Source organism: Muntiacus reevesi, chromosome 15 (genome assembly GCF_963930625.1).
Source record: "Muntiacus reevesi chromosome 15, mMunRee1.1, whole genome shotgun sequence".
Classification (NCBI taxonomy): domain Eukaryota; kingdom Metazoa; phylum Chordata; class Mammalia; order Artiodactyla; family Cervidae; genus Muntiacus; species Muntiacus reevesi.
The window spans coordinates 32,543,334-32,570,813 of NC_089263.1; the positions used below are offsets into that span (position 1 = coordinate 32,543,334).

The following is a 27,480-nucleotide window of genomic DNA, read 5'->3' on the forward strand; positions in this document are numbered from 1 at the left end:
TTCTCACACTGTCCTTAGGGCAACTATGGGCACAGAGTGACCCACGTGAGCCGGCTTCCTCAAAGCCCTTTGCAACCTTGATTGTTAATTGCAGATCTGGTTCCTTCACCAGATTGTGACCTCAGAGGTCAAGGGCTGTATCTGTTTATATTTATACCCAAGCACCTAGCAGAGGGCCTGCTATGTAGTAGGAAGGTGGGCTGAAAGAATGGACTCCAGAGGCATGGTGACCAAATGCCAAGGGCCCCAGGGAGGACCCTCCCAGGCTGGGTTTAAAAGTTTAAAGCCATTTCTGATGCTGCCTCCTAGTGTGAATCATAAGTCAGCTCAATGTCAAAGGATGGAAGGGTTTATTATTGACTTGTAAGCTGAAGGAAGTTGTGGGTTATTTGTGACACTGAGGTTTTGTGCAGAAGAAACAAGCTGAGGTTTTCTAATAATCGCTGGTAAAATGTGAAACAATGTGAACTGTGACTGTGTACGTATGGTTTTTAAATAACATGGTCAGCTTTTTGAAGCCATCTACCGTGCACAAGGGAAAAGAATCCTGTCCTCTTTCTGGAAGGACTTCCTTGCTCATTATACCTGGGGAGAAATCCATGCCCACCCCCACACTAAAAGGTGAGGCACTCCGTAAGCTACCACCATCCTGGGGCTCTGGCGGAGGTCCTGTCCTTATTGCAGGGTGGGAGATATGAACTGTGGTTCATACAACTGCTGCCTATCAGCTACTAAAACTGAGCGATCTAGATGTTCACATTTACATGTGAGCAGACAACACAAAACCACAGGATCTATAAAGAGAATTAGCAGCCAAAATGGGGACCAAACTGACTTCTGGCTCACATTGATAAAAGGGTAATATGGGAAACATAAAACTTCCAAAACTTCTAAGCTTGTTAGTTAGGGAGATTTAAGAATATACATTGAGAAAAGAAGAATAGGCCGACAAAAAAAAAGCATCCTGAGAAAACTGACCTTATTTGGCAATTAAAAAAAAAAAAAACATGATTGCTAGGGGAAAAACCTAAAAAAAAAACCCTCAACATAAGTAGTAAACAGTAGAAAGAAGTCTCAAAAAAAAAAAAAAAAAAAAGAGCTGGTGGATTAGAAAATCAATGCAAGTACCTATGAGAATCTGGAAGAAAAAAGGCAAAGTAACGGAATTAATGAAATTCCTAGCGGGCTATAGTCCATGGGGTCGCAAGTGGACACGACTGACCATAGAGAGTGCCATACCGAGTGACGTTAAGTTAGACAAAGAAACACAAATATCATATGATGTCACTCATATGTGGATTCTAAAAAAAAAGAATGATACAAACGAACTTATTTACAAAACAGAAATAGAGTTAAAGATGGAAATACAAACTTATGGTTACCGGGGGAACATGGGTGAGGGGTGAATTGGGAGACCGGGACTGACATAAACACGATGCTGCTGCTGCTAAGTCGCTTCAGTCGTGTCTGACTCTGTGCGACCCCATAGACGGCAGCCCACCAGGCTCCCCCATTCCTGGGATTCTCCAGGCAAGAACACTGGAGTGGGTTGCCATTTCCTTCTCCAATAAACACACTACTATATATAAAATAGATAAGTAATAAGAACCTCCAGTTTAGAATGGAGAACTCTACTCATTACTCTGTAATTAAAACAGAGTGGATATATGTGTACGTATATATGTGTAACTGATTCACTCCGTTATACAGCAGAAACTAATATCACACTGTAAATTAACTATACTCCAATAAAAAATTAATTTTAAAAAAGCCACACACACACACAAATACTTGTAAAAAGAAAAATATAGGACTTCCCTGGTGGTTCAGTGGTAAGACTCTGCACTTCCATTGCAGGGGGAATGAGTTTAATCCCCGGTCAGGGAACTAAGATCCCATATGCTGCAGGGTATGGCCAAAAAAGAAATAAAAATAAAATTTAAAAAAAAAAAAGAAAAGAAAAATATAAAAAAAAAAAAAGAAAGAAAAACATAAGCAAATGAACAGAGAGCAATACATAAAAAAGTAGAAGACAATTTCTTTGAGCTGAAGAAAGACTGGAATTTTCAGTTCAACAATGTCAGAGAGGATCATTGAAAAAAGTCATTAGCAGGGGCTTCGCTGGTGGTCAAGTAGTTAAGAATGCACCTGCCGGGATTTCCCTGGTGGCCCAGTGGCAAAGACTCCATGCTCTCAGTTCAGGAGTCCTGGGTTTGATCCCTGGTCAGGGAACTAGTTCCCACATGCCGCAGTTAAGACCTGGCAGAGCCAAATAAATAAATAAATGTTTAAAAAAAAAAAAAAAAGAATGCACCTGCCAATGCAGGAGACACAGGTTGGATTCCTGGTCTGGGAAGATTCCACATGCCTCGGGGGGCAACAATGCCTATGCGCCAAAACTACTAAAGCCCACACGCCTGCAGCCTGTGCTTCACAAGGAGAAACCACTGCAATGAGACGCCCTCTCACCGCGAGTAGCCCCCTCTCTTTGCAACTAGAGAAAGGCTGCATGTAGCAACAAAGACCCATCACAGAAAAATAAAATAAAGATCTTTTTTAAAATCCTTAGCAAACAAAAACAGATTACCCAGAGAGGAAAAATAGACAATAATTGACTTTCTCACCTGCAACACTGAAGACCACAAATGTACAAAGCAATGTTTATGTATTCCAAGATGAAAGATTTGTGATTGTGACCTCAGAATTTTACAACGAGCTAAACTTTCCTTTAAATGTGACTCCATGGTCTCACTCTCTAGGGCCTGGGTTTGATCCCTAGTCAGGGAATTAAAATCCCACAAGCTACATGGCACAACCAAAAAACATTATAAATACATAAATGTGACAGCAAAAGAACCTGCAAGTTAAGATACTCAAAGTTCTGGAAAGTATGCTTCAAAAAATCAACCAAAAAATTTACCTGAAGTATTCCAGTCAATTGGGAAATGAATAACATTAAATAATTGAAGAAAGAGGAAGATATATTATAGAGAAAATTATTGTGGGCAGCAACACCAATTAGAATCTAAGGTCATAAATAACAAGTGGGTTACAATGTGATAACTAACTGCCAAAAAAAGATGCTTAGGATAGAAAAGACAGAAAATTTAGTAAATATCTAGAGATAAAATTTCATGTTAATCCAACTATATCTGAATGTGGGAATGGAAGGAGAGAAGAAAAAGTATGCTAAAAGTTTTATCCTATCTGGAAGAACAGTTGTAATCTACTCTTGATGGTTCAGTTGGAAAAGAATCTGCCTGCAATATAGGAGACCTGAATTCGACCCCTGGGCCAGGAAGATGCCCTGGAGAAGGGAATGTCAACCTAGTATTCTTGCCTGGAGAATTCCACTGACAGAGGAGTCTGGGTGTCTACAGTTCATAAGGTTGCAAAGAAACAGACGCAACAAAGCAACTAACCACACACACACACACACACACACACACACACACACACTCACACACACTCACTCACTCACTCTTGATGGTGAGAGAGAGACACACATACACAAATATGTTCTAATATGTTTGTTAAAAATTTAAACAAGAGTAGAAAGAGGAGATATAGATACATCTCTACAAAGAATACACATTAAAAAAAATCCGAGGAATATGCTAGTCAAAGGAATATGGTAGGCCCCAAAGAAAACCTCAACACAGTCATAGATACAACTCTTAAATACTAGTTGACCATATTGTAGAAATTAACATCAAACATTTAAATCAAACAATACAAGCCACTTGAGAATTTTAGAAAACATTCTCCCCCACACTCTTCTAACAAGGAGAAAATGTTTGAAAAGAGAAAAGACTGAAATTAGAGATATTTGAGAAATGACTGACTATGATTACACTACTTGTCAAAGTTATGGGAGGCAGGCAATGTTATACTCAAAGAATGCAGTAAACAATGAGGATAGCAAGTAGATGAATTAGATGTTCAGTTCAGTTAGATGAATAATGAGAGAGGAGTACAACAAAGAAAATAATGATGCTAAAAATAAAATGATTAATTAGAAAAAAGGAAAACATTAATATCAGCAAGCAATAAAAAGACCAAAAAAAGAGCTAGTGCTTTGAAAAGACCACTAAAATAAGCACAAATATACAACATTAGGAGGCTTCCCTGGTAGTTCTTGCCTGCAGTGCAGGAGACTCGGGTTTGAACCCTGGGTCAGGAAGATCCCCTGGAGAAAGGGAATGGCAACCCACTCCAGTATTCTTGCCTAGAGAATCCCGTGGACAGAGAGTCTGGTGGGCTACAGTCCATGGGATTGCAGAGTCAGATGTGACTAACACTTTAACTTTCATACAACATTAGAAATAATGGAGAAGGAAATGGCAACCCACTCCAGTATTCTTGCCTGGAAAATCTCATGGATGGAGGAGCCTGGTAGGCAACAGTCCGTGGTGTCGAAAGAGTCGGGGACACGACTGAGTGACTTCACTTCACTTCACTTTGAGACAAGAGCCCTCTGTGTCTCCTTTTGCCTGGCAAAGGAATAAAACTTTTCTACTTCACCCCCCCCCCCCCAAAAAAAAAGAAATAAGAAAGGGGACACAATTATAGGTATAGAGGAGATGTTTAAATTGTAAGATAACTCAAGATGATTTAGAAAACATTCCAGAAAATCTGATTCATGACCATCCCCAAAAAGGGAAAAAAATCTACTCTTCAAAACACGCACCTGTCTCAGATAGCTTTTCAAGAAACTTCTACAAGCTTGAATTGCTTATGTCCTTTATTCTACAACAGAGAAATTATAAGAATAGTATTTTAACATTTATTGAGTATTTAATATGTGCCAGGCACTAGGCTAAGCAATTTATATATATCATCATGTTCAAAAAAGCTTACAAACTCATTGAAAGAGATTAGTATCAAATGGATACGAAAACTTGACAAGGAAATCATATATATGCATAAAAATTGAGCACATTTACAAATACAGATAATAGCCTAGATAAAACAGCAATAAATGGAATCAAGCTAGAAACTAAAATAATAGTATGTCATGACCAAATACAGTTTTTCCTCCTGGGAATTAATGGTTCAACATAAAGAAACCTAGTGATATCATTCATTATACTAAAAAGTGAAAGGACACCTTCAGAGTCCAAAGAACACCTATCCTTGAGTTAAAACAAGACAACAGCAACAACAAACTCCTAGTAAACTAGATGTACAAGGCAACTTTCTTAATGTGATTTTTAAAAGTCACCTAAGGAAGTCAACAATAAACATCATACTGAACAAGAAAACATAAGAAACTTTTTCATGAAAGACAGGTACAAAGCAAAGTTGCCTTTTCTAACCACTTCACATTATACAATGTTGCCCTGGCAGTTCTGGCTAAATCAGTAAAACAAAGCTACAAAAAGGTAATATGTATAAATATTGGAAGGGAAAAAGTTTTTATTATTTCTAGGAGATATGACTATTTACCTATAAAATCTAAAAAAAAAAAAAAAAAAAAAAAAATCAATGGAAAAACTTACAAGAATAAAAGAGCCCAATAGGATGGCTAGATATAGTGTGTGTGTGTGTGTGTGTGTGTGTGTGGTCAGTCACTCAGTTGTGTCCAACTCTTTGTGACCCCATGGACTGCAGCCAGCCAGGTTCCTCTGTCCATGGGATTTTCCAGGCAAGAATACTGGAGTGGGTTGCCATTTCCTTCTTCACTATATATATACACATACATACTAATGAATGTTAATGATAATCAGTTAAAAACTATAATGGAAAAGATTCCATTCATAATATTATTGCATATTATCTCATAGGCAGTGCGTGCTCAGTCATGATCAACTCTTTGAAACCTCATGGACTGTAGCCTGCCATGCTCTTCCCGTCCATGGGATTTCCCAGGCAAGAATAAAGGAGTGGGTTGCCATTTCCAGGAGCTCTTCCTGACCCAGGGATCTAACCCATGTCTCCTGAGTCTTCTGCACTGTAGGCAGAATCTTTACTGCTGAGCCACCTGGGACCTTTACTACATGTTGTAAATTTAACTATAATTTAAAAGTTCAAGATATTTGTGAGAGTGCTAAAAGTTCACACAGGTATGCTATCTTTTTGCTAAAAAAGGGGAAAATAAGTCCTATAAGACTATATACTTATATCTGTGTGTATATTCATAAACTCTGGAAACTTTTAAAGCTGGTGAAAGTGAAAGTTGTTCAATCATGACTGACTCTTTGTGACCCCATGGACTATGCAGTCCATGGAATTCTTTTTCAAACCCAAAAGATGTAACCAGAGATGAGGTCAATTCCTCCAAGATTTAATTCCATTTCAATCAAAATCCCAAAGAACATGCGAATTCTGAAGCTGCCTGAAGTGTAAGAGCAAAAGAAGCTACACAAATTGTAAAAGCAAAATTATTTCTGAAGAGTGGGAATTCACCCTACTAAATATAAAGCTACTGAATTCCTTATAGCAGTAAGGATTAGCATAGGAATTGTGTTCTGCACTCTGATGGTGCAGAACAGAGATTTACAAACGTATTCATGACTACATGGACATGTAGTACAAGATTAAAAGGGCCTTTCAGATCAAAGCCAAGAGCAGATTATTCATAAGCTAGAGGAATATATGGTACAACATGGGGCACATAGTCAATGTTTTATAATAACTATAAGTGAAGTATAACCTTTAAAATTGTGAATCACTATCCTGTACACCTGTAACTTATAGAATATTATACATCAACTATGCTTCAATTTTTAAAAAATGGGAAAAATCAAACAAAAAGAGTGGATTATTCAATGAAAGTTGTTGAGAGAACTGGCTTTCTATCTGGAGAGAGACAAGAAGCAAGTGTTCCTATCTTACAGCACACACAAAGATAAGTTCCATGGGAGTTAAGGATTTAATGATAAAAAGAAACTATGAAAAGAGAGTATAAGTAAATATTTTCAATATTGGCATAGGCAAAATCTTTCCTAGGATGACCAAAGCCAGATACCATAAAGGAAGAGATTAATGGATTAGACTATATAAAAACTTGAACATAACACCTTATATTAAATGAATGACAAAGGTCAACACAGAAAAAATGTCTGCACTGTAACAAGCTCTTATAATTGAAGAGTAATTCCTAAGAGTAAACAAATCAACAAGTAAAGGACCTCAGTAAGCAATTCACAAATGAAGAAGCTCAATGACCAATAAACACATGAAAAGCCACTGGACAACCTCAATAATAAACAAAGAAATCCAAACTCAAACAATAATATCAGCCCTCGTGGAATCTGGTAGTACAGGTGGTAAACCTCCTAGCAGGAAGCAAGCATAAGTTACAGTTTAGCAGGAATGGAACTCTGAGTGTGCCCCTTATGGGCAAAGAATACCTTCACTTTGTAAGCTGATCCCCAAGAATCTTATACAGCTACTTATTGTAGGTGGGTGAGAGGAGAGTGTTAAAAGTTCACACAGGTATGCTATCTTTTTGCTAAAAAAGGGAAAAATAAGTCCTATAAGACTATATACTTATATCTGTGTGTATATTCATAAACTCTGGAAACTTTTAAAGCTGGTGAAAGTGAAAGTTGCTCAGTCTTGACTGATTCTTTGTGATCCCATGGACTCTGTAGTCCATGGAATTCTCTAAGCCAGAATATTGGAGTGGGTAGCCTTTCCCTTCTCCAGGGGATCTTCCCAATCCAGGGATCGAACACAGGTTTCCCACATTGCAGGCAGATTCTTTACCAGCTGAGCCATGAGGGAAGCCCTTTAAAGCTGGTAACAATGATTAACCTTGGATTGGGGAGGGAAAAGGGATGGGTATTAGGCAGATGTGGGACAAAATGGAATGGAGACTTTGTTCTCTCTATAAGTTTTGTTAGCAATTTTTTGAACCGTATTAATGTATTTTATTTGTCTCAAAAAATCTGAATTTAAATTCCTGTGCTGCTTGGTAAAATAATTAAAATGGGACTTGACTTTCTTCACATAGACCCTCCCAGGAAGTTCGGGAGTGCTTTTGAGTCAGGAACTAACAAACCACATCTCATTCTACAATCTAGCTTAGGGAGACTGAGTGGCAGTGCTTATGGAAAATTCCAATCTTTAAGAGTTTTTATTTTTTTATTTTTATTTATTTATTTTTTTCTTTAAGAGTTTTTAAAGGGCAGTTTGGTAACATGTATCGAAATGTAAAACTTTCATATCCCTTCACGGAGTTACGGTATTTTAAAAAATGTATCCTGAAGAAATGACTGGATATGGGTGCAAAGATGATTCTGCAGCATTATTTTCTTGTGAGGGGAAATTGGGAACTATTACTATCCATCCATTCCCACGGGAAAGCGTAAACTGTGGTCATGGGTACTGATGCTGCTGGTGTGTGGACCACATTGTGAATTGCAAGACCTCGGAAGCTCCTTGACCCACGCCCCGGCTGTTAGGCTCTGGATCTCTGCTCCCCGCACCCTCTACCTGGCTCTTAGATGCACCACCCCACCCTCGGCTGGTCTGCTCACCTGGTCAGCATAGGAGTGCGGTGATTGGGGTTGGAGCAGAAGATGTTGTTGGACTTGCGGGTGCCGTCCAGAAACTCCCGTATCGACTGGCTGCGGAGCTCCGCCAGGGGCCGGGCCTCGTGCTTGAGGAACCACTGGTGCGCCTCGAAGCACTTGTGGCAGATGAGCTGCTCGCACTCGAAGCACCAGTAGTTGGCTGGCTCTTTGCAGCGGGTGCAAAATGCCTGCTCGCGAGCGATCTGCTGGTACACGGACAGCCGCCGCTGCAGGCTCTCGAAGAAGACGTTGTCCAGGGCCTGCGTGCCGGCGCCTGAGGGCCAGGGGGCCCGGCAGACCGGGCACTGCACGCCGGACTCCTCCAGGCATCCTGAACACAGTGTGTGCAGACAAGGCAGGAGCTTGGGGCACTTAGCTTCTGCCCGGCAGCCCTGGCAGCGCAAGAACTGGAACTCTTCCTCCGTGGCTTGCTGGGGAATCAGAAAGGGAGGTGAGGCATGAAGTCCCAGGAGTCCCCACCCGACCGGATACCCATCCTGTGGCTGCATGCTGACAGTGGCACTTCCTGTTTCATACCAGGCTGTCATTGGGTGACACAAAAACCCAGGCTTATCAGTATCCCAGTCCTTCATTGACTTAGGCCTTCCCACACTCACTCCACGATTTACTGAGCAGCCGCTTCTCATGAGACAAGATACACGGATGTATAGCAGCAGTCCCCAACCCTTTGGGGACCAGGTTATGGCTTCCTGAAAGACAGTTTTTCTATGGGTGGGGTGATGTAGGGATGATTTAAATGCATTACGTTTATTGTGCACTTTTTTCCGTTTCCACTGTGATAATTTGGTAGTGCAAGTGATCAGAGCAGCTCTAAGTACAGATGAAGTTTTGCTCTCTTGCTGGCTGCTTGCCACTGTGAACCCAGTTCCTAATAGGCCGGACAAGTGCCAGTCAGTGGTCTGGAACTTGGGGACCCCTGATTCCAGGACAAACCCTTGCCTTCAAGGAACTTTAAAAAAGGAGATTCATTAAATGTGGGTCATAAAGCCTCACACAAAATGCTTACTGCACTTTGATGGTTCCTCAAAAACTTAAACATAGAACTACCATAGGCTCCAACAATTCTACACTTAGCTATATACCCAAAAGAACAGAAAACAAGGATCCAGATGCTTGTACATCCATTATTCTGTACACAGCATTACTCACAAAGGTGGAAACAACTCAAGTGTCCATCAACAGATAAATGGAAAAACAAAATGTAGTATGTACATACAATGGAATATTATTTAGCCTTAAAAAGGACATTCTGATACATGCTACAACATGAGTATACCTTGAAGAAATCATGTTAAGTAAAGCCAGCCAAACAGAGATAAATACTGTAGGATTCCACTTACATAAAATATCTAGACTAGACAAATTCAGAGAAACAGAAAGTAGATTAGAGGTTACCAGCAACTAGGGGGAAGAGGAGAATGAGGAGCTTAAAGGGTACAGATTTTGTTTCAATGAAAAAATTCTGAAAATAGACGGTGGTGATGGTTACAAACATTGTGGAATGCATTTAATGCCACTGAATTGTACACCTAGAAACAGATAAAACATACATAACATAATACAGTACCTGGCACATGAGAAATACTCAAACATGTTAACTAGTATTGTAAATATTATTCCTCGGTGTTACAATGCAACTAATAAAAGTTAATGCAACATGGTATTATTTGTACTTTCACCAAAGAGAGTAAAAAGGGCTTGGAAGAAAACAGAGCAAGTGATCTAAGCACTTCCTTTGGGGGTGGGGAGTTTGCGCAGGAAAAGACCAGTAAACCCCTAAAACACGCCTTGGGATGAGGGTTGAGGGAGCACGGTGCTCCAGGAAAAGGATCCAAGAAGTTTCCTAGAGGAGAAACCACAGGAACCCTGAGCCTTAGCCAAGACACCTATCTCCCACTTTCTGATCTGGGAACAAGGGTTCTGGCTTTTCCACACCTGGCACATGTCCGGGGTTGCCAGGCGGGTGCGATAAGACTACTACCTCCACTTTCCTTAACAGGTGGTCCTTCACCTGAGGTAGGGGATAAGAGGCAAGTCGCCAGCTTGGGCGGAAGAGTGTGACCCGGAGTTCCACTCACCCTCAGCATCACCCCAGTGCTCGAGGGGAATAGCAACCCAGAGACTCCTCCCTCAAACTCATGCTGATCCCCTTTTCTACTTTCCACGACCCCTAACCCTGCCGAGAAGGTCAGGACCCTCACACCTCGTCTCCCTTCTTTGCGTCATTTTTCAAGGTAGTTGGTCAAGCTCCCCGGTCCCCCCATTCCACCGACCATACCTAATTAACAAAGCCCGAACCCCATCTCCCACACGCAGTAGTACCTCTGTGGGGCTGTCGCTGTGGCTGGACTGGTGGCCTTCGGAGAGTGACTCCGGGGGAGGCATGCTGGGGGAGTGGGGCAGCGCGGGGTCCTGCTGGGGCCCCGGCGATCCGGTCGGTTCCGGATCCTGCTGCATGGAATCCCGCGCAGTTTCGATTCTCAGTTTTGCTCTTCGAGAGCGGAGAAGCTGAAACAGAGGCAGGCGTCAGAACGCCGAGCTCCAGGAGCAGCCCTAAAGGGGAGGTGCCAGCTCAGGGCCCGCCTCCCAGAGGAAGTGAGACACTAGCTACCGGCAGTTCTAGGAGCGGAGAGGCTGGGCCAGCGTCCTGAAGACACGCCCAGAGCGGTGAGGAAGGAGAGAAGTCACCCGCAGGACAGTGGCAGAACTTCGGGATAGAGGCCGTCCCTGCCCTCGGCGTGGAATCTTTCATTCAGCTCACCCTGGCACAGCTTCGTGCCAGCCCTCAGATGGGAGCAAGAGCCACACAGCCGGGCCACGCGTGGCCCCTACTTTGGAAAAAAAAGTGAAAGTGTTAGTCTTCTAGTCGTGTTCGACTCTTTGGGACCCCATGGACTGTCCTCTTCTAGGCTTCTCTGTCCGTGGGATTCTCCAGGCAAGAATACAGGAGTCGGTAGCTGTTCCCTTCTTCAGGCCATCTTCCCTACCCAGGGATGGAACCCAGGTCTCCTGCACTGCAGGCAGGTTCTTTACCGTCTGAAGCACCCCATATCTAATGGAGGAGCAGGCCCCCAAAGGGAGATTTTCACAGTGTTGAGACTGGCTGGAGAGGAGATCACACAGCTGGGATTTGAAGTGATGGTGGGAATTTGCCAGGGATTCAGAGGCTGGGGATGGGTGAGCGACCTTTTAAACCGAGAGAACAGCACATGCAAAGCCACGGAGGTTTCAAACAGAACCTGTTTGGAAACTAGTTTTGAAAAAAGCAACTCGTTTTGGTTATTTTCAGATTCAAGAAGGGATCCATGCATAATGTCAGACGAGGATGGGCTGGGCAAGATGATAGCTAAGGAGATGGACTAGGGCTGTGGACAGCAGAGTTGGTGAAGGGTTTGGAAACAAGGAACCATGTCCATTGTGTATGTTAGGACAGTCTCTCTGACAACCTAGGGCCAGATGGTCTGGGAGAGTGGCTGTGGGATGAGAGGAGGGACCCGAGTCAGACGCTGGGAGGACGCTGAGTGGACATGAGGGGAGCAGGATGATGCCTGGTGTGACAGCTGGAAGGGTTGGTGGTAGGGAATGGGGAGAGCTGGTGGGCAGGTATGAGAAAAGTGAGAAGACAGAAAGTTAGCAATGGGTCAAAGGAGAAGTCCTAGCTCTCAGCTGGTGAGGGGAGAAGGCACAGCTCCAGGTGGCATCACTGGGCCAGTGCTCCTGTCTTCAAACCTCAATGCATTCCAATCATTGTGATGACTCCCATGTATCCATTTTGTGCTCAGTTCCAGCTTGGAACAGACTAGAGGGACAGTGACAGGACCTTGCTCTTGTACAACTTTAATAGTTGGGGGAGGGGTGAACTTATAGTTCAGGGTTGGGGTGGGAGGATAGGGGAGAACTAATTCCTAGGGACAGTGCAAAAACCTCAAGAGCCTACTGCATGCACCCTGCTCCTTGATCAGTGCCCCCAGGGCTTTAGAACCAGGCTATGAAGCTAGGAAAAGCCAAAGATGGTAAGCAGTCATTTGCAGAAGGGACCCGGAAGTGGACTATGGCTGAGGGGCCTTAGGAGGCAGGACCGGAATGTGTGGAACAAGAAAAGCTTTATTAATTTCTTGCCCACTTTGGAACACAGCCTGCCTTGTTGGAAATTAATACTTGTTGGTATACAGAGTAAATTCACCTTTTGTATTTGGTTTTCTCAAGCCAGGGAGAGGCAAGTTACCTCTGGGTACCTGGATTGTGGGGTGTGCTATTTCAGCATCTGCATGACTGAGGGTCTTGCCTCTGTGATGCTCGGGAGGGCTGCCCTGGGATAGCGCTGTGCAATCCCCTTCTTCTTTACTGTGCCATGCTCCCCGAGATCTGCACACAGAATTTCTTTCTTTTTGTGCCTGAGCTCAGGCCCTCCTGCCCCAGGTTGACCCACAATGACCTGGTTACCCCTTCATTCAACAGATAAGCACTGACATCCTCTCTTTGCCAGGCCTCGCTTGCTGGGCTTTGTTGTTCAATCGCTCAGTCATGTCCGACTCTTTGCAACCCTATGGACTGCAGCACGCTAGGCTTCCCCGTCCTTCACCATCTCCCAGAGTCTCCTGGAGCTTGCTTCAACTCATGTCCATTGAGTTGGGGATGCCATCCAACCATCTCATCCTCTGTCGCCCCCTTCTCCTACTGCCTTCAATCTTTCTCAGCATCAGGATCTTTTCTAATGAGCCGGCTCTTCGCATCAGGTGGCCAAAGTAATGGAGCTTCAGGGATACGAATGGGAATAATGTGCTGATTATGCCTTGTTGAAACCCTAAAGGCAACCTTCCCCAAATCCTGTCCAGAGTTTGTTAATTTGTGCTGAGACGGCTGGTAGCATTTCTTTGCTTCTGGAGAAGATTCAGCTCCTGAAAACTCCCTTACAAAGCTCAGCTTCTCTTCCTGCTCCTTTTCTAAGACCCCGTGGGAAAAGGTGTATGAGGAGCGGACCGCTGCGGGCCTCCAGGGACATATGACTACCCTTCCTCCCAGCCCCGCCGTCGCAGTTCGGTCCTCCCAGCGCAGAGGGCGCTACGCAACGGTACGAGGCGGGCGCGGTTGGCCTCCTCCTCCTGCACTCGGGCCGCCCCCCGCCCCCGCCCGGCAGCGCAGCCGAAACCGGAAGCGGCGGCCGGCGGGGGCGGGGCAATGTAGCGGCTGGCTGGTCGAGCCCCGCACTGCCCTGGGGCGCGGGGCGTGCCCTCTGTTGGGAACCATGCTTGGCAGGTCTGGGTACCGGGCGCTGCCTTTGGGGGACTTTGACCGTTTCCAGCAGTCGAACTTCGGTTTCCTGGGCTCGCAGAAGGGCTGCTTGTCCCCGGAGCCGGGCGGCGTGGGGCCGGGGGCCGGTGAGTGGCCGCCCAGCGCAGCGGATCCGAGGGAGATCAGCAGGCACCCCCGAACTCTCTGCCTCTTGGGAGTCAGCGTGTCTTGCGTCTTCGCAGCCAAAGAGGAGGGACTGAGAGGGGCTTTCCACGATGTGGAGAAGGGCTTGGATCAGGCGCTGGGACACTACCGCCCATCCGCCCTTCTTTGAGCTACGGGGCGGCAGCACTGGAGCTCTCTCCTCTTCCAAGAAGCCTCGCCCCACCTCATTTCTTCTTGGCATTTATCAGCCCCAAGGTTTCGGGTTTCCATTTTGCCCAGAAAGAAACTAAGGTCAAGGCATAGGAAGTCACCAGCACTCCAAGAGCACTTGGCCGCCGAGAAGTGGCAGAATCTTAACCTCAGGGGACACCTCTAGATTCCTCAAGCTTGAGTATCTCCCTGGTTCCTGGTGGAGATGCGCAGGCCAAAAAGTCAGGCCCTTAGATGCCTTCCCAGGCCCTGTTTTTCTTCAAAGTCTTGAGTAGTTCCCTTGACCCAGAGGTCAGATCCCACATGCCTCAGCCTGACAACCAAACCCCAGAGGATTCGGCCCTTCTGTGACCCTCTCCTCTAATGACAGCTGTCCCTATCCAAGAGTTCTTTTTCTGCTGGGGCCACATGGGTCAGAAAGAAGCAGGAAAGGAGATTTAGTGTTCTGGTGCTCAGAGAGCCCAAAGGGTATGGTGTTCCTGGAAGGGTGGAGCAGAGGATTCTGTCTGCTTCCAGTTCAGGGTTGGGAGAGGATCCCCAAGATCCTGGGGTTTTCTCAGCTTTCCATCCCATCATGGGGTTCTCATTCACCAGGGGTAGGGACCTGTGCTTCAGCCAAGTCTTTTCTTCCTAGTCCCTCTAGGGGACTAGGTGAAGCGTGCATTTTGATGGTCATTAGGACTTTAAAGTGTGAAGAATTCTGAGCTAAGAAAGAACATCTTAGCCCTCATCTCTGGCATCTGTTGAAGAGCCATTGACGCTTTATCCCTTTTGGTTAACTCATTACCTCCAAATTGAAAGCATACTTCTTGGGCCAATAGTGGAGGAAGTGTTATGCCAGTGGCATTAGGTTCAACCCACCATGTGTTTACAGATGCTGAGTTCCTCCTGGCTTTACCAGAAGTGGGAGGTGGTTTAAATCAGACAAAAGGATTGACTCCTGCTCGGCCCAGTGAGGAGAGCCCAGTCCTGTGATCAACTTCTCAGTTCCAATTACTGCTGCCTACCAGAGCATGGGCCTTGTGAGGTTGGGACTTGGAACAAATTGATTCTGATATGTGGGAGGAAGGAACAGTCCTTAACTAGCTCCTGCCCACAGATATGGAGTTAGTATTAGGCAAGGCAAGTATCTGATGGTCTTTAGGGCACTCCAGTGAAATGAAACACTGAGTTAGGGAAGAACACCTTAGCTCTGAGAAGGAAGGAGCCACTGAAAGGGGAGGTGGTCAAAAGGTGCACTTGACCAAGTTCACTCAGCCTGCAGCTGTCATGCCAGGCCCAGTTGGCATTTCTTGACTGTCTCTGCTCTCTTGTCCCCAGATACACCTCAGAGCTGGCCCTCCTGCTTCTGTCATGGCCTCATCAGTTTCTTGGGGTTCTTGCTGCTGATGATCACCTTCCCCATTTCTGGTTGGTTTGCCCTGAAGGTAAGGCTGGCTGGGTCAGTCCCCAGAGTGGTTGGGCCACACTGAGAGCTTTAACATTGGTGCATGAATTTCCTGTCCTCTGCCCGCTTCCTCTAAGTATTATCACACCTGTGTGAAATGGGCCCAGACGGTTAAAGAATCTGCCTGCAAAAAAAAAACAAAAAGAATCTGCCTGCAGGGCAGGAGCCCTGGGTTCAACTCCTGAATTGGGGAGATCCCCTGGAGAAGGGAATGGCACTCCACTCCAGTATTCTTGCCTGGGAAATTCCATAGACAGAGGATCTTGGCGGGCTACGGTCCATGGGGTCGCAAAGAGTCGGACATGATTGAGCAAAGAACACTGTGAAATGGGCTCGACAAGAACTGTTCATTCTCACCTTTCAGATGAGGAAACTGAGGTTCAACTTTACTGGGAGCCAATAAGTGGCAGAAGCAGATCTTCCCAAATGCCCAAGTTTAGGGGTCTGAACACTGGCATGAAGGTGCACACAAATATCTTCTTCCCTTTGGGTTAGGCTAAGTTAGAAATGAAAAACCCTCAACCTGGCCCAGCAAGTGATGAGTAATAGGAATTTCAGCCTCATTTTCAACAAGGGATGGGGCAGAAGGGAAAGGATGAGCTGGGGTAGATGCTCGCACCTGAGAGCTTGAGTGGAGGTGTAAGCTGACCCTTGTGCAGCCCCAGACAACAGTCACTGTCTCTGGAAATTTTAGGGTTTGGGGTGCTCTGGAAGGGAGTCCTTAGAAGGCCCTAAATCCTAATCCTAAAACTGCCACTGAAACAAATATCATGTAACCTTGGGCAAGTCACTGCCTCTCTGAGCCTTCATTTCTCAATTTGGATATATTTCCTTCCTTGAGGACTTAGGAACCTGAAGCTGGCAAAGCCCTTCCCTCAGGGTTGCTGTTAGAGCAGCCCAGCTAGTCCCTTGACTAAGACAAGGGCAGACAGTTTCCTGGTTTGAGTCATGTTTAACTTTAGACCACACAGGTAAAAGGTTTCACAGACAATCAAGTCAGTACAGTATGGCAGTTGAGAGCGTGGCTTTTGGAGTCACTCAGAACTGCCTTCAGATCTTGCCTGTTTCACTTGGGGACTTTGTGGGTTTTGAGCAAGTCCGTTAATCTCTCAGAGCTTGGTTTTTTCCATCTGGAAACAGCTAAGGATCCCTGACCCTGAACCTGAGGGAGAGAGGCGAGGGAAAGACCTGGGCAGACATAATTGTCAGCATCAGCTCAGTGCTTGTGACCTTTTACCTTGCTATTACGAGCAGATCGTGCCCACCTATGAGCGCATGATCGTGTTTCGACTGGGCCGGATCCGCACCCCTCAAGGACCCGGTATGGTTCTGCTCCTGCCCTTCATCGACTCTTTTCAGAGGGTAGATCTGAGGACACGAGCCTTCAATGTTCCTCCCTGCAAGGTGAGGGGCTTCTCGGCTCCGCCGGACTGGGGAAGTGGGGAGCTTGTGCTGGGTGTGTTGTGGATGTCAGTACCTTGGCCTGTGAGTAGCCATCAGGGCTGAGGGGTGGGGAGGACACCAGAAAGAGGAGGAGGGAGGCTGGGAGGACATCCTTGCTCTATGTATCTAATCCCCTGCACTTGGGGTTTCCGTTTTGTTCTCGAGGAGCCAGTGACCAGGCAAGAGGGTCAGGTTAGGTGGTCTCAGTGGGCCTGGCCTCCCTGCAGCCCCTGCCCCTCTTTCCTGGCCTCTCCTAACAGTTGGCCTCTAAGGATGGGGCTGTGCTATCTGTGGGGGCCGATGTCCAGTTCCGCATCTGGGACCCGGTACTGTCGGTGATGACGGTGAAGGACCTGAACACAGCCACACGCATGACCGCCCAGAACGCCATGACCAAGGCCCTGCTCAGGAGGCCCCTGCGAGAGATCCAGATGGAGACGCTCAAGATCAGCGACCAGCTCCTGGTAGGCAGCCCCGCACCGGGCAGAGTTCCGTGGCTGGCACATGGGCCCCGGTCTGCCTGCCGGGGCACTTTAGCGAAGCACCAGGTCACTCTGGGCCTCAGTTTACCTTGTGTCCCAAGAGTGTAACAACTTGTGAAGAGTCAGCAGTCTTGGTGGGACTGTGGGCTGAGAGATGGAAGGTGGGCACAGACCACAGCGACCTTGGGCAAACCGGGCCTGAGAGGTGAAGGGGCTGGGCCAGGGGAGTGGCCTGACAGGAATTCTGGAGTCTTGCCCCTGACTGCCTGAGGTTTCACTCTTCACTGCCCGGCAGGCATTGCATGACAACGCTGGGCCTCAGAGGCACTGAGCAGCCTCTTGGGTGGGCAGGTGGGTGAGAGGAGCAGCGGCCTTCTTGGCCCAGTTATCTTCTGGGGAATTCCATGCTCCCCAAGGCAGCTTGTGTGTTTTTGTGGTTTTGTGTTCTTTGTTCTGGATCTTTTTCCTGCCTCTTCTCTTGAGTGTGAGCAGTTACACTGGAATTCACCTCAGATCCCTCCTGTGACAAGAGGGGTTGAAATACACGTGTGAGGGCATGTCAACTACTCCTCATGCTCACCTCAGGCTTTCTCCCATGTCCTGGCAGGGGACCATGGGTGAAGTTTCTCCTTGTTCCCCTAGCCTCTGTCTTCCCCAGGGTTAGACAGGGAAGGGAGTGGGTAATGCCAGTCCTGGAGGTTCCAGTCCCTTCAGGAAATAAATCAACTGGCTGAAATTCCTAAGAAAATTCTATTTGTGATAGTAACAGTACTTCTCACATGCATAGCATTTTGCCTGCCTCAGTGTATCTCAGCTTTGCATTTTGCTGCACAAAGGCTAGTATCACTCTTTTATTTTGGAGGAAGGAAATTAAGGCTCAGGAGTTATTTAACTTGCCCCTAAGAGCCATGGTCAAGGGCAGAGCTGGGCCAGAGCCAGATCACCTGCCCCTGCCCTCCAGTCCACTGCTTGGTACTGCTAAGTCGCTTCAGTCGTGTCTGACTCTGTGTGACCCCATAGACGGCAGTCCACCAGGCTCTCCCGTCCCTGGGATTCTCCAGGCAAGAATGCTGGAGTGGGTTGCCATTTCCTTCTCCAATGCATGATTGTTCTTGGCCTTTGTTTTTGGCCTTGCTGCACATTACTTTGGTGCAGCAAAGCCAAGAGAGGCCATTTGGGGGTGTGAGTCCCATACCAGGGCATTAGAGTCCTTTAGGGCCATTACCCAGACTGACTTAGCTCCTGGCAAAGTGGATTCAGTGCCTGGATAAAATGAAATCTCAGGAAATCCAGCCCACCTTCGGCAAGGCCTGGTTCAGACATACTTCTCTCATTTTCACTCCTCCATTTGCCTGTTTTGCACCTGGAGGAATTGCAGCTTCCCACCTCTCCCTTGCTGGGCCCTCTTAGCTGCTTATCCACTTGTGCCTGCTGCTTCACCCCTCCCTGCCCCACCCAGCCTCCTCTACTGCTGGCCCCAGCCCCACCCATCCCTTTGCAGCAGGCCTAGCCTCTTAATCCTCAGGAGAAAGTGCTCTAGGGCGAGAACTCTTCCAGCTTCCTCCAGGGTTACCCCTTGAAGCTCATCTACCTCTGTGCTGTTTTCCTGCCTCCCTGGAAGCATCTGGTTCCTCTGCACTGCCAGTGCTTGGGGGGCGGGGTGTGCTCGGGAGGAGGCCAGGACTCGGCTCCCTCCCTCCGCTCATCCTCTTCTTGCCTTTCTGCATTCTCTCTCTCTGCCCCACACCCCTTCTAGCTCTTCACTGCCTCTTCCCTTTCCTTCCTCCCTTCCTGTTGTTACTCTAGACTCCCCTAGGCTCCTAAGACAGCCGACCCCACAATGACCTCCCTCTTGCCAGCACGGAGCTCTTCTCAGTGCTTCCCTCACTTCACCTGGAGGCAGTCTTGGACTCCTTGGGTGCTTCCTTCTCTTATTATTGGATCCCCTGTTTCCTCTGACTTCGTTATTCCACACTCCTGGTTACTCCCTGTCCTCCTGCCCTTCTGTTTCCTCCCTCAGTGGTCTCTTTTCACCTGTGATCCACCTGGGGCTCTTTGCTACTTCTGGACACTAATTATTCACGACACTCTGATCCAGTCCCATTCTGTCCTACTTCCTGGACCTACTTACCCAGTTGTGGTTGGCTGTCCTGTAGACACCTCAAGTTTCATGTATTTAAAAATACATTATTCCTTCCCTAAAGGAATACTCATCATCCTTTCCCTACCCGCCCCCATATCTGTGTCTTCCTCTGTGTGTGCTTTCTGGGTGAATGCCCACACTCATAATCTGTGTAAGAACCCACATCAGAAACCTGGCTCCCCCAGCTCCTCGCCATCCTTCCTCTTGTCACACACTCAGGCAACCGAGAAGCCCAGTGGTTCTGATTCTCTAGTGTCCTGTAGCTTAGCGTCTACAGAGTGGTGCCCCTCCGCCATGTGTCTCGGCTCAAAGCTGCCTCTCTGCCTGACACTGCATCTGCATCACTTGCCTGCAGTTTGAAACACCATCCTACCTGGTCTCCTGCCTCCACCCTCCACCCCTCCAGTCCAGTGTCCACATAGCAGCCAAGAGATCTTTGCAACAAGGAAGACTGCTCTGTCACTTTGCTGCTGAACTCCTCTTGGGGGCCCCTTGTGCCTCAGAATAAGTCCAAATGAGGGAAGGAGCAGCCACCTCTGCCCCCTTGGCTGTCTCCAGTGTCCCAGCCCACTCTTCAGGGTCCGGCTAAATGGAACTGTGGTTACTCGCAGTTCCCCGAACGTTCGAGGTGCTCCTCTCTGGGCTTTGTCACATGCTGTTCCTGTTGTCTGGAAGGGTCCTCCTTTTATGCCCCGTCTCCTGGATAACTCCTCCTCCTCCTCCTAGCATCACCCCTCCTCCCTGCCCCACACCCTCTCCTGGTGCACACTGCACCTTCCCGCTGTAATTGCGCTCTGCCTCCGTCCAGGCTGGGCACATGGGCCTGGTACCTCATGTGTTACCGTGGCCACACCAGCCTGCCTAAAGAACGCGCTCTGGACGGGGCCTTTGTGGAATGAGTGCTCTTTCTCCCACACTTCCTCCAGCTGGAGATCAACGATGTGACCAGGGCCTGGGGGCTGGAGGTGGACCGCGTGGAGCTGGCAGTGGAGGCCGTGCTGCAGCCGCCCCAGGACAGCCCAGCGGGGCCCAGCCTGGACGGCTCCCTGCAGCAGCTGGCCCTCCACCTCCTGGGAGGCAGTGTGCCTTCAGGGGCAGGAGCTGCCCGGCTCCCTGGACCAGGTGAGGAGCCTCAGGGAAAGGGTGGTGTGCTCCCCAGGGCGTTCAGCTTCGTGTCCAGCACAGACTGAGCTTTGCCTCTTGTTCCTTTAACCAAGCAGCTAGTGCAGTGCACACCCTGCCCAGCTGTTCCAGCCACCCGGATTCTAGAGCTGGCCAGAACTGAGGCAGGGAGAAGAGTCTGAGTGTGCGGAGGCCTTTGGGAGCCTCCATGGGAGGAAGCAACAGCATCCAGAAGAGAGTTTAAGACTCAAGGCTGGAGTGGTTTAGAAATGGGGGTTGGGGTTATGGCTAAAAACTCAAGGGCAGCCTCTTAGCAGAGGAGGAGAATGAACACAGACCTGCAGGGGATGTAAGAGAGAACGCTGTGAAGGAGGGCCTACAGGGGAGGCCACCGGCGTCCTGACCTTGGCAGCTCACTGACTTGCTTCTCTCTGCCTCTGTCCCCATCCCGTTGGCCACCACCAGCAGATACCTTGGAGATGGTGAGCGAGGTTGAGCCGTCTGCCCCTCACAGGGGTGCCGGGTCCAGCCCCAAGCAGCCTGTGGCCGAGGGGCTGCTGACGGCTCTGAAGCCCTTCCTGTCGGAGGCCCTGGTCAGCCAGGTCGGGGCCTGCTACCAGTTCAACGTCGTTCTGCCCAGCGGCCCCCAGAACATCTACTTCCTGGATCTCACTGCAGGTGCCGCTGTCCCCTGCCCACTCCTTCCCCCCTGGGGTTGCTCATAGCCCCACCACCTGTGGCCCTTTTCAGCCCAGGCCCTGCTCCTGCCAGCAGTTTAGGGCAAACCCATAGCTGTCAGGAGCTCAAATGCCATTTGCAGGCAGTGACTGCCCAGGCCTTGGGCTCCCTGTCCCATCCCCATGAGCAGGACCGCCCAGATGGCCGAGCTGCCTGAACCGAGAGCCCTGCACATGTCGCAGGCCTGTTCGTGCCAGGCTCTTTCTGAGCGCATTTTGCGCGTCATCTCACCTACTTCTTATCATGAACCTGTGACTTAGTGATTATTATCCTCCTCTTCTCACCAGTTTGGAAACTGAGGCTCTGAGTGGTCACACAGTCAGTAGGACTTGAACCCTGGGTATTAGCACCTGAGCTCTTAGCCAGTCTTCCACCCCTCCCAGTGGGATGTGCTGACCTCTTCTACCCCTGTAGCATAGCTGTCCCCCCACTAATTCTCAGCTTTCTTTTTCCCCACAGGGCAAGGGAGGGTGGGACGCGGCGTGCCTGATGTTGTCCCCGACGTGGTGGTGGAGCTGTCGGAGGAGGACCTGCAGGCCCTGTTGTGCAGGGAGCTGCGGCCCCTGGGGGCCTACATGAGCGGGCGGTTGAAGGTGAAGGGTGACCTGGCCGTGGCCATGAAGCTGGAGGCTGTCCTCAAGGCCTTGAAGTAGCAGGTTTGGCTGCCTGTCGGTAGCCCGGCCCTGAGCCAGGCACCTAGCCAGGGAGACATCTTGGAGGAGGAGGCCCTGGCACTGCTCCTTGGATTGTTGAAGCCCTGGGGAGTGTCAGACCCAGCGGGAGACAGTGAGTGGAGGCTGGGAGACACTGGAGCTAGGAGAGGCTGAGTCAGGCAGCCCTGCCCTTCTCACCCACAGCGGTTCTCTCAGCAAGTGTTTGCTGATCCTGGTCCCCTGCCCAACTGGGTACACAGGCAATAACAGGCGAGCCAGGCCTGCTCTGGCGACCTGGCTGGAGAGGCAGGGCTGACAGAAACAGCCCAGCAGCAGCTGGTTTGGTCCTGGTGTGAGGGAGCTCTGCATGTGACTCAGGTTCCAGGTTCCAGAAGAGGGGTCAGAGAGGGGGTTCAGAGCAGCTCGGGGAGGGAGAGAGAAGGGACCAAGCAGAGGTCCTTGCATTGGGAGGGATCTGAGATTGGGCCGGGTCTGCCTTGCTGTTTGCAGTCCAGGCCCAGACTGGGGGTGGGGGAGGGGAGGGAGGCAGGGGGGCAGGGTGGCGTCTCCCTGGCCCTGCCCCTGAGGGTGTCTTGACTCATCTCCCAGCCTCAGTCTTGCATGCCCGACGGGCTGGGGCCAGGGCAGCATGACTGAGAGCCCTGCTGTTCCTGTGCTTCTTACCAGAGGTTTGAAAACCTCAAATAAATGTGCTGTTTACAATGTATCTGGAGAGAAATAGGGGTCAAGGGGGTGGGGAAGAGGGCTCCGAGGTGATGTCCCTGCTGCCAGCCTGGGACCCAGGCCCTGAAGGATGACGCGAGCCCCAACAGTGCTCTGGAATCACCCACAGTCCCCCTTCCTGACGAGGGTTTGAAAGTGGGCAGGAGCAGGCACTGTGTTCCTCTTTATAGTCTGGGTAGAGGTTTGCAGGAAGGATGTGGGTGTGACAGAGCTGGTCGGGCAAACTGTTAATCCAATGAAGGGCAGGGGCTCCTGTCACACTCGAGAGGAGTTGGAGCTGCTCTCACCTGCCCCTCCTGCTTACCCCCAGTCACTGTTTCCCCACTGGTCTGGCCCAAACCCCAGGGACCCCAGAGAAGGAGGGCCTTAGACATCTTGAGTTCTAAGGAATGAATTTCACATCCCAGAGAGGCTTGTGGAAAAAACCCCACGGAAATCCGAGCCGCCTCTTTGAGGAACAGCCTGTGGCTTGGCCTCTGGCACCAAGCCTTCCCCCGCAGGGCCCTGTCCAGCTGCGTTGGCACCAGGCTCCATCCAGTTTACCCTTTGGTTCCTGGCAGTGCCCGCCTTGGCCCTCCTCTTCTAGGTCCTCCCAGAGTAGACCAAACTGCTATTGGGTTCAGTTTCAGCCCCAGGGCCCCTCCCTGAAGCGCCAGAGCCCCAGGCTGCGGACCCTACCCTGACCCTCTCTCCACTGCTCCGGAGGCCGCCCAGCCGGGGCCGCCTGTTCAAAAGCCTTCCCTCCAGTCCCACCGCCCGCGAGCCCTAGCGGGGCCTGGGCTCCCGCACTGCTTTGGGGCTGTCTTTGAACCCATTGCCCGCTGTTTCTGTTACTGCTAAGTGTCCGCCCTCCCTGCTGGACCCTGAGCTTCCTGCCTGAGCCGTTCATCACTGTTCCCTCCAGTGCCCCAGGGGTGGGAGGGGAAGCCCCAGGCACCTTCCTCGTGAGAGCTTAAGGGAAACTGAAACTCAGATTTTCTTTGTGGGTGTCAGAGGAGCAGCATGGGGGGAAACCGAAACTTTTATAGATGTCTGTGTGGGTGGAGAGCAGAATCTGCTGCCAGCCGTTAATGCCCTCGTCCCATCGAGGGGAACTCATTCCCTGGCGAGGCCAGCGCTCCAGGACAGGGAGCCCACAGGCTCAGGCCTCTGGGCTTCGGAGGACCCAGCAGACTCTGCAGTCCCGGGGGTGGGGGTGCAACGAGGGGCACCTAACGGGGCCAGGGTGTGAGGGGCGGGGGAGGAAAGGGTGTCCATCAGAGAGAGCTTTCTGAGGAGCTGATGCCCGAGACTCACAGTTTACACGGACATGAGAGAAGGAAGGAAATGGGGGAGACACTCGGCAGAGGGGAGAGTCCCTGTGAGGCCACAGGAAGGGGTAGCAGGCACCTCCGATTTGGGGAACTGGGACCTAGAGTCTGAGGGGGGATGTGTGCAGGGGTTTTGTGGTAGTGACTGATCCTGTGTGCCAGCTCTGCCCCTGTTCTGCATTAGACGCTTCTGTATTTGTTTCCCCCGATGAATAATGGTAACTAAAACAGTTACTCTATGCTTTATCTATATATAATGTATTTTTCTGATATTATTTTTTTTTAAGTATTTAGTTTTGAATAGAGAAGTTTAAAAAGGCAAGCTATGAAAATTGTTCGTCATACTCTTAACTCCATCCACGTAGTTTCAAACAGATATCCCCTGGTATTAGTTTCCAAGTTATTTTTCCAAAAGTTGGGGTTTGGGATTTCCCTGGTGGTCCAGTGGTTAAGACTCTGTGCTTCCACTACAGAGGGTGCAGGTTCAATCCCTGGCCAGGGTGCCAAGATACCACATGCTGTGCTGCACAGCCAAAAAAAAAAAAAAAATGAAGTTGGAGTTTTAAGAAAATATACTTGCAAGAAAATCCAAATATATTATTCTCTGGGATTTTTTTTTTTATAGAAATGGCAGCATAGCAAATACAATGTTAATCTGTTCACTTAACATTGTGCTTGAGACTCTTTCCACATTTGCACACCTAGACTTTCCCTGTTCAATTTTATATTAATAGTTACACAGGATTCAATTGTATGGGTATATCATAGTTTATTTTACCTGGTTTGGATTGATAGACATTCAGATTACTTTTTTGTGTTTTGCTATTTCAAACATTCGTGCAGTAATAACCTTTTACATATGCTGTTGTGGTTGAAGTTCATCTGTGGGATAAAGTCCTAGAAAGGAGATTGCTAGGTCAAAGCATTTATAATTTAGTATTGCCCAAATGCCTTCTTTAGGGATTATTCTGATTTACACTCCCCTCATCAGTAAGTGAGAGTCTGTTTTTCCTCACAGCCATGCCAACAGAATGTGTTATTAAACTCTGGAATTTTTTGACAGTTCAGTAAATTAAAAAGTTCATCTCAGTGCGATTTTTTTGGAAAGTTGTTCAATTGTTTATTGCTTTTTAAGGTTTGGATTTTCCATCCCAGCAAAAGCACAGGGTTTCTTTTCAGTCCCAGATAAAAAGCACAGAATTTACCTTTTTAACAGATAATAGGATAAAATGCACTCATTTTTAATAGTAAAAGATGTTTATCATTTTTTCACAATAAGTAGCCAGATAAAAGACAATTATAATTGCAAGGCATAATGGAAACATGATTAACCTAAAAATATAATTACATACAGTTTGGGGGGTATACATGCATATGTTTTCATCCACCTAGCCAGTCTGTGTCTTTTGGTTGGTGCATAAAATGCACCCATTTTAAATGTACTTTGACAAATGGAACACCAAGTAACCACTACCCACCAGAATCAAGATATAGAACGTTTTCATCAACTCATGTGGTTCCCTGTATCCCTTCCCATTCAATCTTCAATCTCCCCACCCCCACCCCCAGGCCCAGGTCACCACTGATCTGCTTACTAATAACTATTGATTAAATTTCACATTTCTAGAATTTCATACAATTGAAACCATGCCATATGTATCCTTTTGTGTCTAGCTTCTTTCTGTAGTTCTTTTGAATCATCCATGTTATTATGTGTACCTATAGTTACTGTTCTTTTTTATTGTTAGTGATACTCTGTAGAATGGATGAGAGGTACAATTTACATATTCACCTGTTGATGGACATTTGAGTAGTTTTCAGTTTTGATCAAAGCTTCTCTGGACATCTGTCTGTGTACAAGTCTTTGTATAGATACATGTTTTCATTTGGGTAAATACTGAGGACTATCTCTTCTGGCTCTAAAACTGCCAGACCAATTCCTGGATGGTTGTGCCAACACTTGGTGGTGGTAGTCATTTCCAGCGGGTCTGCCTGATGACTTTGAGCCCCTTTTTGGGTGCTCATTGGTTATATGTCTCTTTTTGTGAAGTATCTGTCAAATATTTTTTTTTCACTTTAAAATGTGGCTTTATCTTGTTGGTATAATATTCGTATTAGTTCCAAGAGTTCTTAGTAAATCCTGGATACATGTCTTTTAGCAGATCCTTGAAATATTTTCTCCCAGACTGTAGCTTGGCTTTCTAACTTCTTAATGATTTATTTTTAAAAGCAATAGATTTTAATTGTGATGAAGTTAGTCTGTAATTTTTTACGTATTTATGTATTTGTTCGTCTGTTTGTGTCAGGTCTTAGTTGGGACACACGGGTGGGACGCTCATTTGTCGTGAGGGATGCTTGCAGTGCGTGGACTCGTTTGCTGTGGCACGCAGGCTCAGCGGTGGCATGTAGATTCCAGAGCAGGCTTGCTTCAGTCATCTTGGCTCATGGTCTTCGTTCCCCGTTCAGGGGTCAAACTTGAGTCCCCTGCATTACATGGTGGATTCTTAACCACTGGGCCACCAGGGAAATCCCTATGATTTTTTCATGGTTAGAGGTTTTGTATCTTTTCCTGGAAATCTTGGCTCATCTTTGCCGAAGGTGTTGAAAATTTCCCCCTGTGTTTTCTAGTACCTTTAGGCACAGTGCCTTAAAGCACTAGCTGAATCTATAAACTTTTAGAAGTACTTTTAGTACTTTTAGGCCTGATGTACTTTGAGTATACTTTTTTTGTATATAGCATGAGATAAACGGCTGAGATGTTTCCCCCAGCCTGCATCCTGCCCTCCATATGGGTATCCAGCACTTCATGTTGAAAAGATATATTTTTCCCATTGAATTACCTCAAAACTTGAAATTTTTCATGTCCCTTAGTTTGTGTGAAGTTGAAATTTTGTAATATGTTTAGGAGCTATTGTGTTTCTTTTCCTGTGAAGTGTTATTTCATATATTTTTTTTTAGTGTTGGTTGTTTCTACTTTTCTTTTGACATCTGGAACTCCTTCCAGGAGAGAGATTAGCTCTTTTTGATATAAGTTGTAAAAATTTTTAACCCAGTTTATTGTTTGTAGTTTGATTTTGCTTATGATATTTTTCCATGAAATTTGACAGATGTATTTGAAATGATATGTATTTTACTTTATGGCTTTTAGGTTTTAAGTTGTAAGAAAAACTTCCATTCTAAGATCATAAAGGAATTCCATGTACTTCCATTATTTTATTTTTTACATGTAATTGTTTGACGAACCCCTT

At 47.6% G+C, this 27,480-nt stretch overlaps 2 protein-coding genes across 10 annotated transcripts in view; one reads left to right on the forward strand and one right to left on the reverse strand.

Annotated features, from left to right (window-relative positions):
- Nucleotides 1–11,083, reverse strand: part of PML (PML nuclear body scaffold) — a 54,012-nt gene extending 42,929 nt beyond the window's left edge. For 5 of the 6 annotated variants that reach the window (XR_010659094.1, XM_065906023.1, XM_065906022.1 and 2 more), the window contains exons 1-2: nucleotides 10,866–11,082; nucleotides 8,487–8,953 (exon numbers count right to left, since the gene is read on the reverse strand). Coding sequence is in view for 5 of the 6 variants with exons in the window: in XM_065906023.1 (XP_065762095.1) it covers nucleotides 8,487–8,953; nucleotides 10,866–11,000 (602 nt within the window). In the remaining variant the exon portion in view is untranslated. Of the gene's footprint in view, nucleotides 1–8,486; nucleotides 8,954–10,865 lie in introns of all 6 variants that reach the window. The other variant, XM_065906021.1, reaches the window with a different exon arrangement.
- Nucleotides 11,084–13,713: 2,630 nt separating this feature from the next.
- STOML1 (stomatin like 1) lies at nucleotides 13,714–22,905 on the forward strand. Of its 4 annotated transcripts, none has more exons than XM_065906771.1 (7): nucleotides 13,714–13,921; nucleotides 15,471–15,577; nucleotides 16,852–17,001; nucleotides 17,301–17,504; nucleotides 20,592–20,787; nucleotides 21,253–21,465; nucleotides 21,985–22,905. In XM_065906771.1, exons 1-7 carry the CDS (start codon nucleotides 13,789–13,791, stop codon nucleotides 22,176–22,178), a joined length of 1,197 nt encoding a protein of 398 aa, XP_065762843.1. In that variant the 5' UTR covers nucleotides 13,714–13,788; the 3' UTR covers nucleotides 22,179–22,905. The 4 variants fall into 4 exon arrangements, with proteins under 4 accessions (XP_065762843.1, XP_065762844.1, XP_065762842.1 ...); XM_065906772.1 differs by having other exon boundaries at nucleotides 21,256–21,465; XM_065906770.1 differs by lacking the exon at nucleotides 13,714–13,921 and adding an exon at nucleotides 13,939–14,195 and having other exon boundaries at nucleotides 21,256–21,465.
- Nucleotides 22,906–27,480: the final 4,575 nt, after the last annotated feature.

Excerpts from the sequence above, each read along its gene's own strand:
- STOML1 (XM_065906769.1), top strand. The coding sequence starts at position 14,051 with ATGTGGAGAAGGGCTTGGATCAGGCGCTGGGACACTACCGCCCATCCG. Across the intron at positions 15,578-16,851 it reads CTGGTTGGTTTGCCCTGAAG|ATCGTGCCCACCTATGAGCG; the intron begins GTAAGGCTGGCT and ends TATTACGAGCAG. Across the intron at positions 20,788-21,252 it reads TGCCCGGCTCCCTGGACCAG|CAGATACCTTGGAGATGGTG; the intron begins GTGAGGAGCCTC and ends GGCCACCACCAG.